This window comes from Labeo rohita, unplaced genomic scaffold (genome assembly GCF_022985175.1).
Source record: "Labeo rohita strain BAU-BD-2019 unplaced genomic scaffold, IGBB_LRoh.1.0 scaffold_171, whole genome shotgun sequence".
Lineage (NCBI taxonomy): Eukaryota > Metazoa > Chordata > Actinopteri > Cypriniformes > Cyprinidae > Labeo > Labeo rohita.
Window position 1 is genome coordinate 117,599 of NW_026127901.1, and position 14,336 is coordinate 131,934.

The 14,336-nt window shown below is 35.4% G+C and overlaps 2 protein-coding genes and 1 long non-coding RNA gene across 4 annotated transcripts in view; 1 reads left to right on the forward strand and 2 right to left on the reverse strand.

Moving 5' to 3' along the window:
- The window catches only part of LOC127158809 (sialoadhesin-like), a 10,203-nt gene extending 6,031 nt beyond the window's left edge, over window positions 1–4,172 (reverse strand). For both annotated transcript variants that reach the window (XM_051101809.1, XM_051101808.1), the window contains exons 1-2: window positions 4,074–4,172; window positions 3,341–3,375 (exon numbers count right to left, since the gene is read on the reverse strand). In XM_051101809.1, the coding sequence (XP_050957766.1) occupies window positions 3,341–3,375; window positions 4,074–4,162 (124 nt within the window). In that variant the 5' untranslated portion in view covers window positions 4,163–4,172. The remainder of the gene's footprint in view (window positions 1–3,340; window positions 3,376–4,073) is intronic.
- LOC127158810 (uncharacterized) lies at window positions 7–2,461 on the forward strand. The gene is made up of 2 exons (XR_007826276.1): window positions 7–1,678; window positions 1,923–2,461. It is a non-coding gene; the product is annotated as an uncharacterized LOC127158810 (long non-coding RNA).
- Window positions 4,173–7,346: 3,174 nt separating the features above from the next.
- Window positions 7,347–9,125, reverse strand: LOC127158807 (sialic acid-binding Ig-like lectin 10). Its single transcript, XM_051101807.1, has 6 exons — window positions 8,994–9,125; window positions 8,585–8,926; window positions 8,192–8,485; window positions 7,959–8,070; window positions 7,554–7,605; window positions 7,347–7,364 (listed from the first exon to the last, which is right to left on the reverse strand). The coding sequence occupies exons 2-6, from the start codon at window positions 8,841–8,843 to the stop codon at window positions 7,347–7,349; spliced, it is 735 nt and encodes a 244-aa protein (XP_050957764.1). The 5' UTR covers window positions 8,844–8,926; window positions 8,994–9,125.
- Window positions 9,126–14,336: the final 5,211 nt, after the last annotated feature.

Genomic DNA, 14,336 nt, shown 5'->3' on the forward strand with positions numbered 1-14,336 from the left:
ACATGAAGTAATATATGCCGTGCGTCCAAGCTTTCTTATTCGTATTGCTAATAACCGCTCTTATTTATTTGGTTACAGTGTTTACTGATTTTCAGTTTTGTACCTATTTAAATGTTGTGTAAATTATTTTATATTAGGCATATAACATGGTGTATTTTTATTGTTTTTAATAAAAGTTCGTTACATTATGTTAATGCCGCAAATTTAAAAGTGTAAGTGAAATGTGTAGAGCCCTGCACGGGCTTCAGATATAGGCCCTAGCCCGGCCCTGGTCCGGCCCTGGTCCAATAGCTTATCAGAATTCTCTTCCCGAGTCTGTCCCGAGCCCGTCTTTTTTTCCCCCCTTCTCCCAAAACAGCTTATACTACTTTTTCAGGTATTAAAAGAGTTCGGTTTTGTATGTAATGGCAAATCGTTTGTGCGGAGGAAGCTGAAGCGCGCTTTGCAGAACATGCGGCACCAGCGCGATCACTTGCATTTTTTTTTTCAGTCATTTTTGCTTATAAATGTAAGAGTAATACATCATTCGGAACTGTAAAGAGTACTTTTATTTGTGTGCACTCACTATATCACCAAAACGTTGCAAACGGTGCTTTTATTTTTATATATAATATTATTAAAAAAATGTGATGCGCTTTCTGTCGACTCAACAGGAGCGCTTCACAAAAATGAACCGAAACTCAGCGAATACATACCTGACAGACATGATAAATATATCTATTGAAATCTTTAAATTATTACGAAACAACGAAATAAAACAAATCGAAATAAATAATGAAATAAAACAAATCGAAAACAAGAACTCTTTCATTATGTAATCTGTAAAGATGCATTTCTCTCTAAAGGCGCGTCCAAAGAGGAGATGGCGAGTCAGGATCGGCAACTGCGACACAGAAAACACTAGTTTATTATTAAATAGTTAAAAAATCTCCTTGCTATTTACCCCTGACACATTCGTGATAATAACTTTTGCCGGTGCTTTGCTGCAAGGTTCAGCTTATTGCGTGCACTTGAACGCAGAACTGGGGTGTGTTTCCCAAAACCAACTATGGTCGCAAGTTCCGTCGTTACTAATAGAGTGCAATGGACCTAACCACCATAGTTAGCTAACGATGCTTTTGGGAAACGCACCCCTGGTCTGCTGCTGACAGAGACACAAAACTCGTGTCTTGTGTTGTTTCCACCAATGCTATATCATCACTATAGTTGGTGGATGTACAAAATATAAAAAATAAGGAGAAGCGTAAAACAGACCTGGCCCTAGGCGCATAAAGTCAGGGCAGTCTAAAAATGTGCACGACGCTTTTACAAGCTACTTAAAACCGAAGGAAAGTGACGAAAAGAGGGAAAACTTAAACAAACAACTGCTTGAGGTGGAATTGCTGCTAATTTGAAAGTGAAAGTAAAATATGCACCGCGCTTTTACCGAAGGAAAGGGAGGAAAAGAGGGAAAACTGAAACGAACTAAAAACAAACAATTGCTAGAAGCTGAATTACTGCTAATTTGAAAGTCAAACTTAAATTATACTTGGATAACATATTGCTGTATTGTTTTCTCTTCATATTTTTTTTTTTCCCTTAAATTTTCTTTAATTGGTCTTAAAAAGGTCTTAAAGTCTTAAATTTACTCTCATAAAACCTGCAGAAACCCTGAAGCCATTCATTGACATACAGACCTGTAAGTTTTGTTTTACTTTTTCTATTTTATATATATTATAATTTTTGAAAATGCAAACTGATATTTCCCACTGACACACTACAGCAAAAAATAGAAATCACTGACTTAAAACAATTGTTTAGCTGGTGAAAATACTAGTGTTCCAATCATTTTGGCCACCACTGTATGAAGTGTTCAGATGTAAAAGACTAAAAATGTGCAGTTTGAAATTTTCTTCTAAAATGAGATTTTTTTTTTTTTTCAGGCCTAAGTGTCTTCAAGACTAAGTGTCTTATATGTAACTGGTGGGGACCAGCATGGTGGATTTGTGACTTGGGGACGAGACAACAACATTCCAGACCTTTGCCTTTGTTACGGGCTGTGCCACTGAAGCAGACTCGTTGCCTGGGAATTTCTCCAGCTTGCAGTATATTATATTGATGGAGATAAGTCTTCATGTGTGAATTTTTTTTTTTTTTTAAGGCCAACAGTTTTTTTTTCTGGCCACTTGTAACATGTTTTAAATTGTCATATGTATTGTCTGGTGGACACTTTGTTTGGCTTAGTTTTAATAGCACAATGTTTGGAACGATTCTCATGTGGTAGTAATTTTTGAGTGTTCTGCTGCTGCAATGTTGACAAAGAATCAGAATCTACAGTGCCTAGTTTACACAGTTTTGTGTTTTAAATGAACTGATCTACTAAAGTTGTTGTTTTATGTGTCTGTAATGGTTGGATAAAATGTGTGACAGCTGCACCCATTTGAAAATTGTTTTAAAAAGAAATAAAACTTATTAAATTGTTTACAGTTGCGCGTGTGTGTTTTTTTTTCTCTGTTACAGAAAAGCAATAATAATTGTACATTGGTTGGGTCAAATAAACAACCCAGCATTCTGGGTCAAATGGTTAAACCCAGCACTTGGGTCAAACCAACCCAACGCGTGTTCTGTCCCATAGTTACCCAGCGGCTGGGTTAAGGTTGGGTTATTTTTTAACCCAGCACTTTTTAGAGTGTACCCTTATAATGTCACACAGACATTTCCAATGCAAAAATGTACATTGTGAGTTTAAAAAAAAAAAAAAGTGAATAACCCTGTTAGTGTCAGTATCAGAGGGTAGGCTGTAATTCAGTTTTGACTTCTGTGTGTAAAGTTTTCTTTGTGTGTGTAAGATTTTGGGAATGTGGTACTCGACAGTGCTAAGTAGCCATGAAAACAAGCCTCAATTTATGTAAATTTCTGTTAGATTATATATGTGACTCTTGAGCACAAACCCAGTCATAATATCAAATATAGGGAATGAAAGTTTGAAAGTTGAATAAATAAGCTTTCCACTGATGTATGGTTTTTTAAGATAAGACAATATTTGGCTGAGATACAACTATTTGAAAAACTGGAATCTGAGGTGCCAAAAAAATCTAAATATTGAGAAAAACATCTTAAAAGTTTTCCAAATGAAGTTCTTAGCCTTGCATATTACTAATCAGGAATACAATTTTGATGTATTTACGGTAGGAAGTTTACAAAATATCTTCATGGAACATGATCTTTACTTAATATTCTGATTTTTGGCATAAAAGAAAAATCGATAATTTTGACTGGTTTTGTGGTCCAGGATCACATATATTAATTGCATATATACATTTAACAGAACATGCCTAAAAGAGAAAAACAGACACTTTACCTTGAAAAAGTAAAAAAAGTGATGCTTTCATGTTCCTGGGTGAATGAATAAACAAAAACCAAAGTTAAAAGTTAATATGGTTCAAATTTACAGCACATTTTATCACTTTATCAACTAAGTATCCACCTTTTTCCTGATGCTTTGTGTAAATTATTGGAATAACTACTATAAACATTTCAGCAGTCAACAACTGCCAAACTTTTTTCACTCCAAAAATGCATATTAATTGCCAGTGTAGAATATGAATTGACAAATAGTATCAACAAATTACTATCAGCAGACATGAAAAAGACAAAAGCTCATCTTTAAATTAAATTATGTCTATATTATGTAACATTGCATTAATCCACACTTTTCTGAAACACTGATGTATATTTCAAAGTGCTTTCCTTCATTTTGCCAGATATATGTTGCCATATATGTTCTTATGATACCAAAGTCACATTAAGACACCAAGCGTTGTATTATTTTCTCGGTGGACAAAAATACGTGAACAGCTCATTCAACCAAACGGACAGATAATTATTATTTGTTGCTCAGTTTATTACTTAAACTTGTTCATTCTGAATACAAGTTCCTTAAACTGTATGTGCCACACATCATTTAAAACACATAAACTCTTTTGGTAAAGAAGAAGAAAGAAGAAAGGAGAAATTTCTCTCTCTCCCCCACTCCAATTGTCTTTTAAAGCTCTTCAACGAACTTGCATAATTTAACCTCCTTCAATTCTTACCTTCTCTGTAGAGGATTGAGAAAAGAACCTGTTACTAAGAAGAGAAAAGTAAAAAAATAAGAGAAGTGAAAGAATGAAGCTAAGCCCATTTGTTGATATGCCACCCACACCCAGCAACATGAAAAATATCTTCTTGGTGTTATTAAGTGTCATCACACCAATGCACTTGTGTCATGACAGCACAGTCAAAGTATTTCCTGACAAGAATGCAGCCATTTGTGACCCTGACCAGAGGGTCTGATTAAGATTGTTATAATACTCGAGAGGTAGATTTAAATGCACAGTACAAAACTCCAAAGTGAACAAATGTGTTACTGTCACAATCAGTTTTGGTTTAGTTTTGATGGACATTTAGTTTGTATTCCCTCACTTTCTCATGTTTCTTTCCTGTTTATTTGTTTCCATTACTCATTTGTCACCCTGGTCCACAAAACCAGTAACAAGGGTCAGTTTTACTTGTTTCCTTTCACAGTCATTGTTACAAAAATGTGTATTTCTAAAAACATTTGGTTCAATCACAATATGCTAATGCAGTGGCAAATTACTGTCAATAATGTAAGAATGGTTTGTTTTTACAAAAACAGTGCTAAATTACTGCATAATTTACAAACGTACTGTAAAATATGCAGTATGATATAAATAAATCATCAAGGTGCTAGAATGGATGGCACATTTGTGTTTATTTACATTACTTAGTTATGCTTTCACACAAATATGCAAGTAAATGTTGATAAATGACAGAGTAGAGCAGAGACAACAGCATTAATAAAATCAATTAAGTCAATACAAGCTACAGATGCAAAAACAGTGATTATATTTGAAAGTATTAAATCTGATGTATATATTTATTTTGAGCATTAAAAAATACATTGTTGAACCATGTTTTGTTCATTGTCATCAGATGTTTCCATACACACTGAGATTGTCCATGTTGGAGTAAACAGCCTCACAATCATAACCCTTAATATTTCAAAAAAAAAAAAAAAAGAAATGTCACAGAGGTCAGTCAATAACATATTTCACGGTAAATCATAGAAATAATTTCCACAGTTTAATAATGGTAGAAATAAATAATATACTCACTGAGGATTTTGGCTCACTAAGGTGCATGGTGAAAAAGAATAGAAAAAAAAAAAAAAACATAAATAACTGCATTTATCATGGCAACTATCAAGTTAAACATAACAGAAAGTAGCACAGGAATTCCCTCAGACCTTGCTCAGAAAATGAGTGTTTTATTTTTCTCAGAAACTGAATAAGTATTATTTTGTTGGCCTTAAAGGGGTCATGAATTGAGAAATCGATTCACATCAGAGGTCACTGTGCTATAAAAATATCCTGTAAGTTCCATGACTCAGAAGTTCCTTATTAGTGCAGAAACAGCTTTTATTGAAACCAAGCTGCAGAAGACCAGCGCCTATTTCATCATTGCCTCTTTAGCCCAGTCCACCGTTTTGCACATGTAGCAGGAGGTGATAAACATGAGAGAGACACAAACACAGGATTTGGATGCAACAAAGTGACCACTGCAAATCCTAGCCTATTAATTTTGATGTTTTTGATGTAAATGCTAACAATTTAAGTGGCCCTCAGAGAACATTATAAAGTGTGGAAGGAAAATGTAGTTAATGACCCCTTCAAGAAACAGATTCAATGCACTGACCTCTTTGGTGACGGCATATGAGGTTTAGAGAAAGGCTTGTCTCCTGACACCGTACAAATGTTGTTTGTTCTGTGAAGAGAGTTTCATTAGTGAGTGGGGCATAGAGGCTAAAATGTGTGATGGTGTGGGGATTGTTAATAACATATTGTTAAATATTCTCAGTTTAGTGTGCAAAGACAACTTTAACATTTGTCAAAATTTTTCCTGTCAAGGTGCTAACACTATTAAAATGATGGCCTGAGTGACTGTAGAGTAATGATGAAAGGTAATTGGAGAAATAATTGTTGTAGTTAATTAAATGTACCCCACAATCAATAATTAAATCAATATTCATCTATAAATGTTAATGTTAATTATTAGTCATGTGTGCCTTTTTTAATTAGGAAAACTCTTTCTTTCTTATGCTTTTTGTTGTTGTTGTTTTTAATACTGACCTGTATTCTGTTCTCAGATTTGCATTGGTTCTGGGTGATTGGTGTCTACCAAAAAAAATATATATATATAAAATAAATAAATAAATAAATAAATAATAGTAATAAATACAATTGGAGGATTCTAATCTATACACAGCGCTGCAGGAGGAAAGCTCAGAGTATCCTCAGGGACAGACATCACCCACCCTATGCACTGTTTAAGTGGGTGGATACAAGCTGTAAGCATCAGCACCCATAAGGCTCGTTTGTACAGCAGTTTCTTTCCAGCCACTGTCAGGTTAGTGGCACAAGATATTAAGGAGGGAAAGAAATACCTCATCTCATAGTGTTCTTTCATAATGGACAATTAATATTTAATTAATATAAAGGTCCCACTTTATATTAAGTGCCCTTAACTACTATGCACTTACATCAAAAAATAAGTACAATGTACTTAATGTGGTCATATTGTATTGCAAAACAGTTTTGCTGCTATTGAGGTGGGATATGGGTAAGGTTAGGGAGAGGTTTGGTGGTAGGTGTAGGTTTAAGGGTGGGTTAAGGTGTAAGGGATGGGTCAACAGTGTAATTATAAATGTAATTACAGAAATTAATTACAGATGTAACAACACACAGGTAATTTTTAAATCTAAGTACAATGTAAATACATGTATGTACACAATAAGTGCACTGCATGAAATGATTCATTTCAGTGCAAGTATATAGTAGTTAAGGCCACTTAATATAAAGTGGGACATTTATTTTCACTTATTTTAATTTTCACTTATTCTTTTTCTTACTTCTTTTGACTTTGAGAGATGCACAAGAATTCCGATGTACCTGTACTATAATGTACTATACTATAATTTCTTGTGGACTATAAGAAAAAGCATGTAATGAATACAAAAGTGAATATTCACCTAGAAAATCGGCTCCAGATGCTTCGTCTGTTGAAAGATGTGACGTTTAAATAGTCTGATTATAAACATAATACAAATTATAATTATATAGGTACAACTAAACTTTCAACCTGCCTTTGTTCACGCCTCATTTGCCTTTGAGTAGCATCTCCAGTGTCCCTGTAGATGGCACTAGTTAGTTCATTCGAAATATATATGTATATATATTTTTTTACCTTTCTATGTTGTACTTACCTGATATCACTCCTGTTTCCTATTAGTCCAAGCTGCTCTTCTGTCAGACATACTTAAACGACTGGGAGAGAAAAGTTAAATTAAATTATGTCTCATGAACAACTACAAAGATTCAAAAATATATTTTGGTAAACTCCAACCTTGAGAATCTGTTCCAAAATGATCTCCTACATCAGATATTAGGGTTAAAATGGCTAGTGTATTATAAATCCAAAGGTTTTAACATTAATGAAATAATGAAAATCGATACATAACCAAGTTCAAATTGTGTATGTGACCTTTGCATATCATGACTTGGCTTTCTAAAACCAATAATGAGAATGTAAAATTGAGACACTGTTGATGTTGACTGACAAAAATAAAATCTTTAACAAAATAAATGTGCAGATAAATTTAACTTTCTGTTGTTTCATCAAAGTTTCATGATTTTAGGCCAAACTTTTGAAAACATTGATTGTATTTTTATTATTTGACCCAAAGGTGGCGCTGATCTGTCCACCTCTGCTAGGTGAGATGAAAACAACATGTTCAGAAAAAAATTTAAGTTACATTCTAAGAAATCATCTCACTTTCTGATTGGCATAAGTTTTGAGATACAGACCTCAAAAGTTAATACAAAAATTCTGAAGGATGAGAATAAGCCATACAAATTTACCTGTGCCGTGTCTTGCACGTTAAGACTCCAGCAAGCACGCAAATGAGGATGAACACGAGTGAGGAAGCTATGGCATAAAGCCCAACAGTCTCCAATTTAAGCCCTTGCACTCCTGTTATAATATTATTTGAACATGATTAATAGTCATATTGTATATGGTTTCTATTTGAGCAGTCATATTAAAACACAGATCAACGCGCAAACTGATCTCACTAACATCAGTCTGTACTTACTTCTAATACTCAGCAAGGCAGTATTTTCCTGTGTTTTACCACCCCAATATGTGGCAGTGCAGACAATTTCGTCTTTATCTTCATATCCAGTTGGAATAAAGGTCACAGCGGACACCGTTTCCCAGATGCCTCCACCCATGTGATTGTGGGTGGCAGTTTTTTGGGCTGTTGGGACGCTCCAGGTGATTTCGGGTGGGTGAGAGGAGCATGTGTGGTTGACTGAGCATTTGACTGTGACACGTGTCCCGGGCTCGATGTTTTCAGGAAGGGATGACATCACTGGTTTGTCAGGTGCTTTTTTTTAACATAAACATTATTAAATTAGTTTTGGGATAAAGAACATTTTAAAAAGTATGTGAACCCAAGTGATTATATGTGGTTATGTTTCCTCACCCCGCATTAAAATGAACACACAGCTGTTGTTGAAGCTGTATCTCTCTTTTTCTCTTTCTGCTTGAAAACAGAAAGGCCCGTTGTCATGAGTTTGCACATTATCCATCTCCACAGTACAGTTCTGCTCATCCGGGTTTCCGAGGAGTCTTGTACGGCCTTTGAAGTTGTCCAAGACATCGACTGGGTCGGTGTGGAACATGTAGCCACCTTTTCTGGTGACCCAAAGAACCCGAAGTCGAGTGAGATATTCATCTTCCATCTTGAAACTGCACGGTATTACCACACATGATCGAGGCAACGCAGTGATCTTGGGTATCACATCTGCCACGTATTGGAAATAGGCTACAATGATATAGCACATGACAGAATAATATAAAAATGAAAGTATGGTGTATGGTGTCCCACATACTTTCATTCAGGATCTGGATTGGTTTCTGGTACTCTGTGAGAGAATCAGTAGAAAACAATAAGTAACAATAAGCTTTTTTGTTTATGGTTGGTTTCGGTGCAAATGAAGTGTCAAACTTGAGCCTAACACTATGTCTACACCATGGAACGGCAGGAAGGTCAAAAACGTGAATTTTAAAGTATGTGTTGTTAATTACGCATTGATTTTTCAACTGGTATTCTAAATGTAAACACTGCACAAACAACACACCCTCTATGTGTTAATTAAAATTCACATGGTTTTGACCTTATGGTGTTCCATACTACATCAGATGTGCCAGTTGTTGTGTTGCGTACTGTAGTGCAGAGTTGTGCTGCAACAGCTAAAGTCTGTCTACATTGGACGTGACAAAGCAGGACCAAGCAGTATTTGTTTTAATAGGAAAATATTGAAAACTCAATAATAGGGGTGTGACGAAACACTTATTCCACTAGACGAGACGAGACACGAGACTGGGTTCACGAGAACGAGACAAGATTTTTAAACTTTTCTTAAGAAATCCTCAATGATGAAATATATAGGGAAAATAATATTTTATTCAACTGAAAAAAAATGCATTTTGAATTTTATGAAATTAAGCTTCCATTGTAATGAATTATATGCAGTAATAAACAACATTTAAAATATTAAATATTAAATCTTAAATATTTAAGAGCTTCACGATTCTGGATAAATTGAAAATCCCAGTTGTTTTTAATCAATTGGAGACCATGATTCTCTCACGATTCTGGAGAAAAACTAAACAAAATAACGTAATTTATTAGTAGTTCTGACAAACTGTTCATTGCTTAGGTCTTTTAAAAAGCATATATTCATTTAAACAAAATAATGAAAAAAAAAAATTAATGAAGGAGTCACTGTCTTACTTTATTAAGACTGTTTGACTATTGAAATCTTCTGAAGATTCATTGACATACTTGTTTAAACGGGCAGTTGTCGCAACCTCCTGGCGGAAGAGGATAAGCGTTACAATACATACAAGTGTTAAAGGGGTCATCGGATGCCCATTTTCCACAAGTTGATATGATTCTTTAGGGTCTTAATGAAAAGTCTCTAATATGCTTTGATTAAAAATTCTCAATAGTTTTGTAAAACAACACCCTTTTTACCTTGCCAAAATCAGCTCTGCAAAAATCATCTCATTCTAAGGGGTTGTTCCTTTAAATGCAAATGAGCTCTGCTCACCCCGCCCCTCTCTTCTCTCTGTGGAAAGACACTCTTGTTTACATTAGCCGCATTTAGCCGCTAAACTTCCTAACCACCACGTTATAAGGAAAGGCGATCGCAAAGATTCATAAAAAAAAAACAAAAAAAAAAAACGCTTATACTCACTTCTGCTGTAAGTGAAGCTGGATCATGAATGATTCGCGCGAACATAGACGGATATATATCGGGAGGCGCATTCCATTCACAAACAAACGTAATCTACTGCATCTTCAGCGGCTCAGATGTCAGGAGTAAATGACGACCACTATGTTCATTATTACATCCATTATTACAACCAGCAACATAACATCTCAATCGCTCAATCGGAGATATTCTTGTCTAACTTATATCCCTGCTCTGGCATCAAAACATGGAAAGTTACTGGACTGTGACAGCTGGTCTAAGGTAAGAGCTCATGTCAATCAACTATTGTGGGAGCGGCCTCTTTTGCCTCTGTCTGTCCTCTGTCATTTTTACAGATTAATTAAAAACCGCTGCATGGATTTTTATCATTATAGGGTAGATTTGTACATACACTGCCAACACACATTAATGTTCAAACAACATGAAAAGTGAACTTAGCATCCGATGACCCCTTTAAGATACTTTCGTTTTGATCGCTACTGTACACAATAAGTGTTTATACCCAAACTATAAACTTTTATCCCAGTGCTTCTGTTATTTAAATGTCTGTACACAGAAATAATGATTATAATGTGGTTGAAAAGACTGTTTGTGTTGCTGTTTCTGCATTCACATTTACCCCGACCCTCTGATTCATTAACATGGGCAGCGACAAAACGTGCTTTTCACACTCCACTGACACTCGCGATGTGAAACAGTCCTAATAGACATAGCTAAATCGTTGTCATTAAAGAATAAGATCGCGTGGGTGAATCGAGATCTCAATATTTTTAAGGATTAATCGTGCAGCTGTACGATTAATCCATGTAAACACTGCAAAAAGTTTTATGAGGATATCATAACCAGATTTCGCGAGATCCGACTGGTCTCGTGCCACTAGATCTCGTCACATCCCTACTCAATAACCATTTGCCAAAAAGCATATTTCACTTCAGTACAGCTAATGGACTACAAAATTGATTTTGCATAGCTTGCTGTATTTACGTAGCCTCATTTTCTGGACCAATTCAACTCACAATTCAGAATACAAATAAATACAACCATGTGATGGTTGGATTTTTGTTCTGGCAGGAATGGTAGACGCTACAAGTGAATTCCTTTGCAATGCTCACTGTGACATCTGCCAGTTCAGGCTCAATTGTTATTTTTTGATGAACACCTGAAATTGAATTGAAATCTTGTAATAGGTTCCACTGTGACATTTAAAGTGAGCTAATAGCACACAAAGCCATGCATATTTGCATTTACTCACATTCTGCACTTTTGTCCTTTGTAGCTGTCACTGTTATGCCACCATAATGTGTTACTGAACACTTAATAGTTGTGCTTTCTGCCTTTACGACACCTTTGCGTGTTAGAGTGGTTTTCCACAGGCCGTCTTTAATAGACTCTTCCCTGATTTGGTTATTTCCTTCTATACCGTACAGAGTGATGGATGGTTTGCTGTATGGACACGTGTGGAGAGTTGAACATTCTACTGTGATTGAACATTCTACTGTGATGGTGTTACAGAAACATTAGTATCATTCAAACATTATATCATTAAAAAAAAAGGGGGCAAAAAGTATCTGAATTTTTGAGTGGCAAAAAAAAAAAAAAAAAAACACACTCACACATGCTATATTTTCACTCTGAACTAACTTCCCTTTTTAACTTTTCTTACTAACTTCTAATACTGACTGGGCTTCTATAATAGACAGAAACATTATAACCAACTTGTACAAAAGGTCATTTTTCATGGTGTATGAAATTACTTCCTCACATCTTGAACATACAAACACATTCTACAAAGTTGTACAGCCAGAAATTATCCAATATTCCTAACCTTCATTTTGAGCAATATATTACTTTAAAACTTAGCTTTATATCATGAAATGTTTTGATCAAAATGTTTCTTTAAAATAAATGCCATTTAATGCAACATAATGCAAAAAAGTATAAATGCTCGGGTTTACGGTACACTTTTTGGCCAAAATGTCTTGCCTTTATTTTGAAATGTTATTTAAACAAACAAACTGGTTGGAAAAAATGTAAACTTGAGAAGCATTTTCTTGTGTCTATTGTTACTCACCACACAACAATTACGGTGGACAATCACAGATATTAGAGTAGTATACAGAATATTATTCCAAAAATAATTACATACCGTCAACATAAACTGTAGAGGTGACATCATAAAATGCATAAGTGCTCCAACCAACATTTTCAGGGTCAATCCATGCGTATAATTTCTCTCCATGATGGGACAGATCCAGGTTTTTGATCAGCAGACTGCAATCCCTTCTTGATGGGTCACCATATAAATCAGTTTTTCCTCTGAACTTCTCAATGACATCATTTGGATACCATGGATCATAAACTAAAGGATAACCTCTAGAGACCCACTGATACCACACAACTCTACGTGGGTTTTTGGGTGGGTATGATGTGTAGCTGAAAGAACATGGTATAACCAGACAGGAACCTTTGAGACCATTAATTTCCTTTGGCATTCTCACTTCCCATGCCAAAGAACACCTGTGGGACAAATCAGCTGCATCTACTATACAAAGAAGTGAGGAAAACATTCAATACCTTGTAAAAGCAGATGAACTAGCAGAGGTCGCATCATGCACCTTCTTAATGCAGTCTTGTGTGCAAGTAAGTCAACTGGATGAAAAATCTACTCCAAAATGTGAGAAGCTGAGAGCAACACACACAAAAAAAAGTGAGAAAATGTCTTAAGAAGTGTGAATTATAACTAAGAGACTGAAGAGACTAAGAGAGAATAGAGAAGTCATTTTCCTCCATCTGAGGCTATGTTAGTGTCACGATTTAGCTCAAAAGGGAAATGTATATATAACATTCAGTATAATTTCATATCAACTCTAAGAAATTATATTTTCTTGGCCAATCAGTGGCCACCTCCATCTTTGGGCCCTGGGGCTTCAGCCCCACCCACCTGTCTGATTGGCCCAGATGCTACAGTTAGACTTAGTTAAAAAAAAAAAAAAAAAATTCATTTCATTTCCTGACACTACACTAGATCGTTTCAACTTTGAATATACATTTCATTAGAGTGATAAATACAACAAGAAAAGGAAAGTGGTATGGTCCACCCAACTGGCTAAATGAAGGTATCCAATAGTGCAGGGGTTCCCAACCTTTTTCACTCCGGGGCCCCCCTCCTTCTCTGGTCAATTTTGCAAAGCCCCCCTATGCCTGACACTTTCTCTTATACTGTACTTCCCCAGAAAAGGGAAAGGGGTTTATTTTTAAACCTTTTTATTAACCAAAATATCTGTTTTGCCTTTTTATTCTTCTACTGCATGTTATAAAAAATCTAAATTCAAACAAACTTTAAATGAAAGCTATACTTTGAAAAATTAAAAGAAACCACTCCACTCAATTTTAACTTTTTAAAATAATATATAAACATACAGATTTAAAGCACCTGAAATCTTTAATTCAGACATTCTTTACTACTTCAGAGTACTTTTTCTTAAATAAGTGAACCTGCCAAACAGGACAACAGGGAGATGCCAAAAGACCACTCACTAAACCTGTCTCTTTGAACTAAACTAACTGAATATCTACAGTTTGTATCCATTAAAAATAAACATACAAATGAAAAAATGCAGCAAATACATTCGGGCGTCGGAAGCAAAATAAAGGTGGGTGGGTGGGTGGGTGGGAGATCCTCCCCCCAAAAAAATTTACGTGAGAACTTTACAAACGACGGCCGTTTAAACAAGTTTCCAGTGGCGCAAGTGGTAAAACCCGAGTTCGCGTCCGCCTATTGCCGAAATTGTTCTTCTGCCTTTTCACATCTCATTTTACATCGGAAAGGCATTTGTTTTCAATAAAAATAAAAATGAAGAAAATAATCAAAGTTTGAATAAAGTATCAGGTAGGGTTAGGTGTATCTGAGCAGCAGATACGCTCAGATGTTTTGTTTACTTTGCTGTGTTTCTG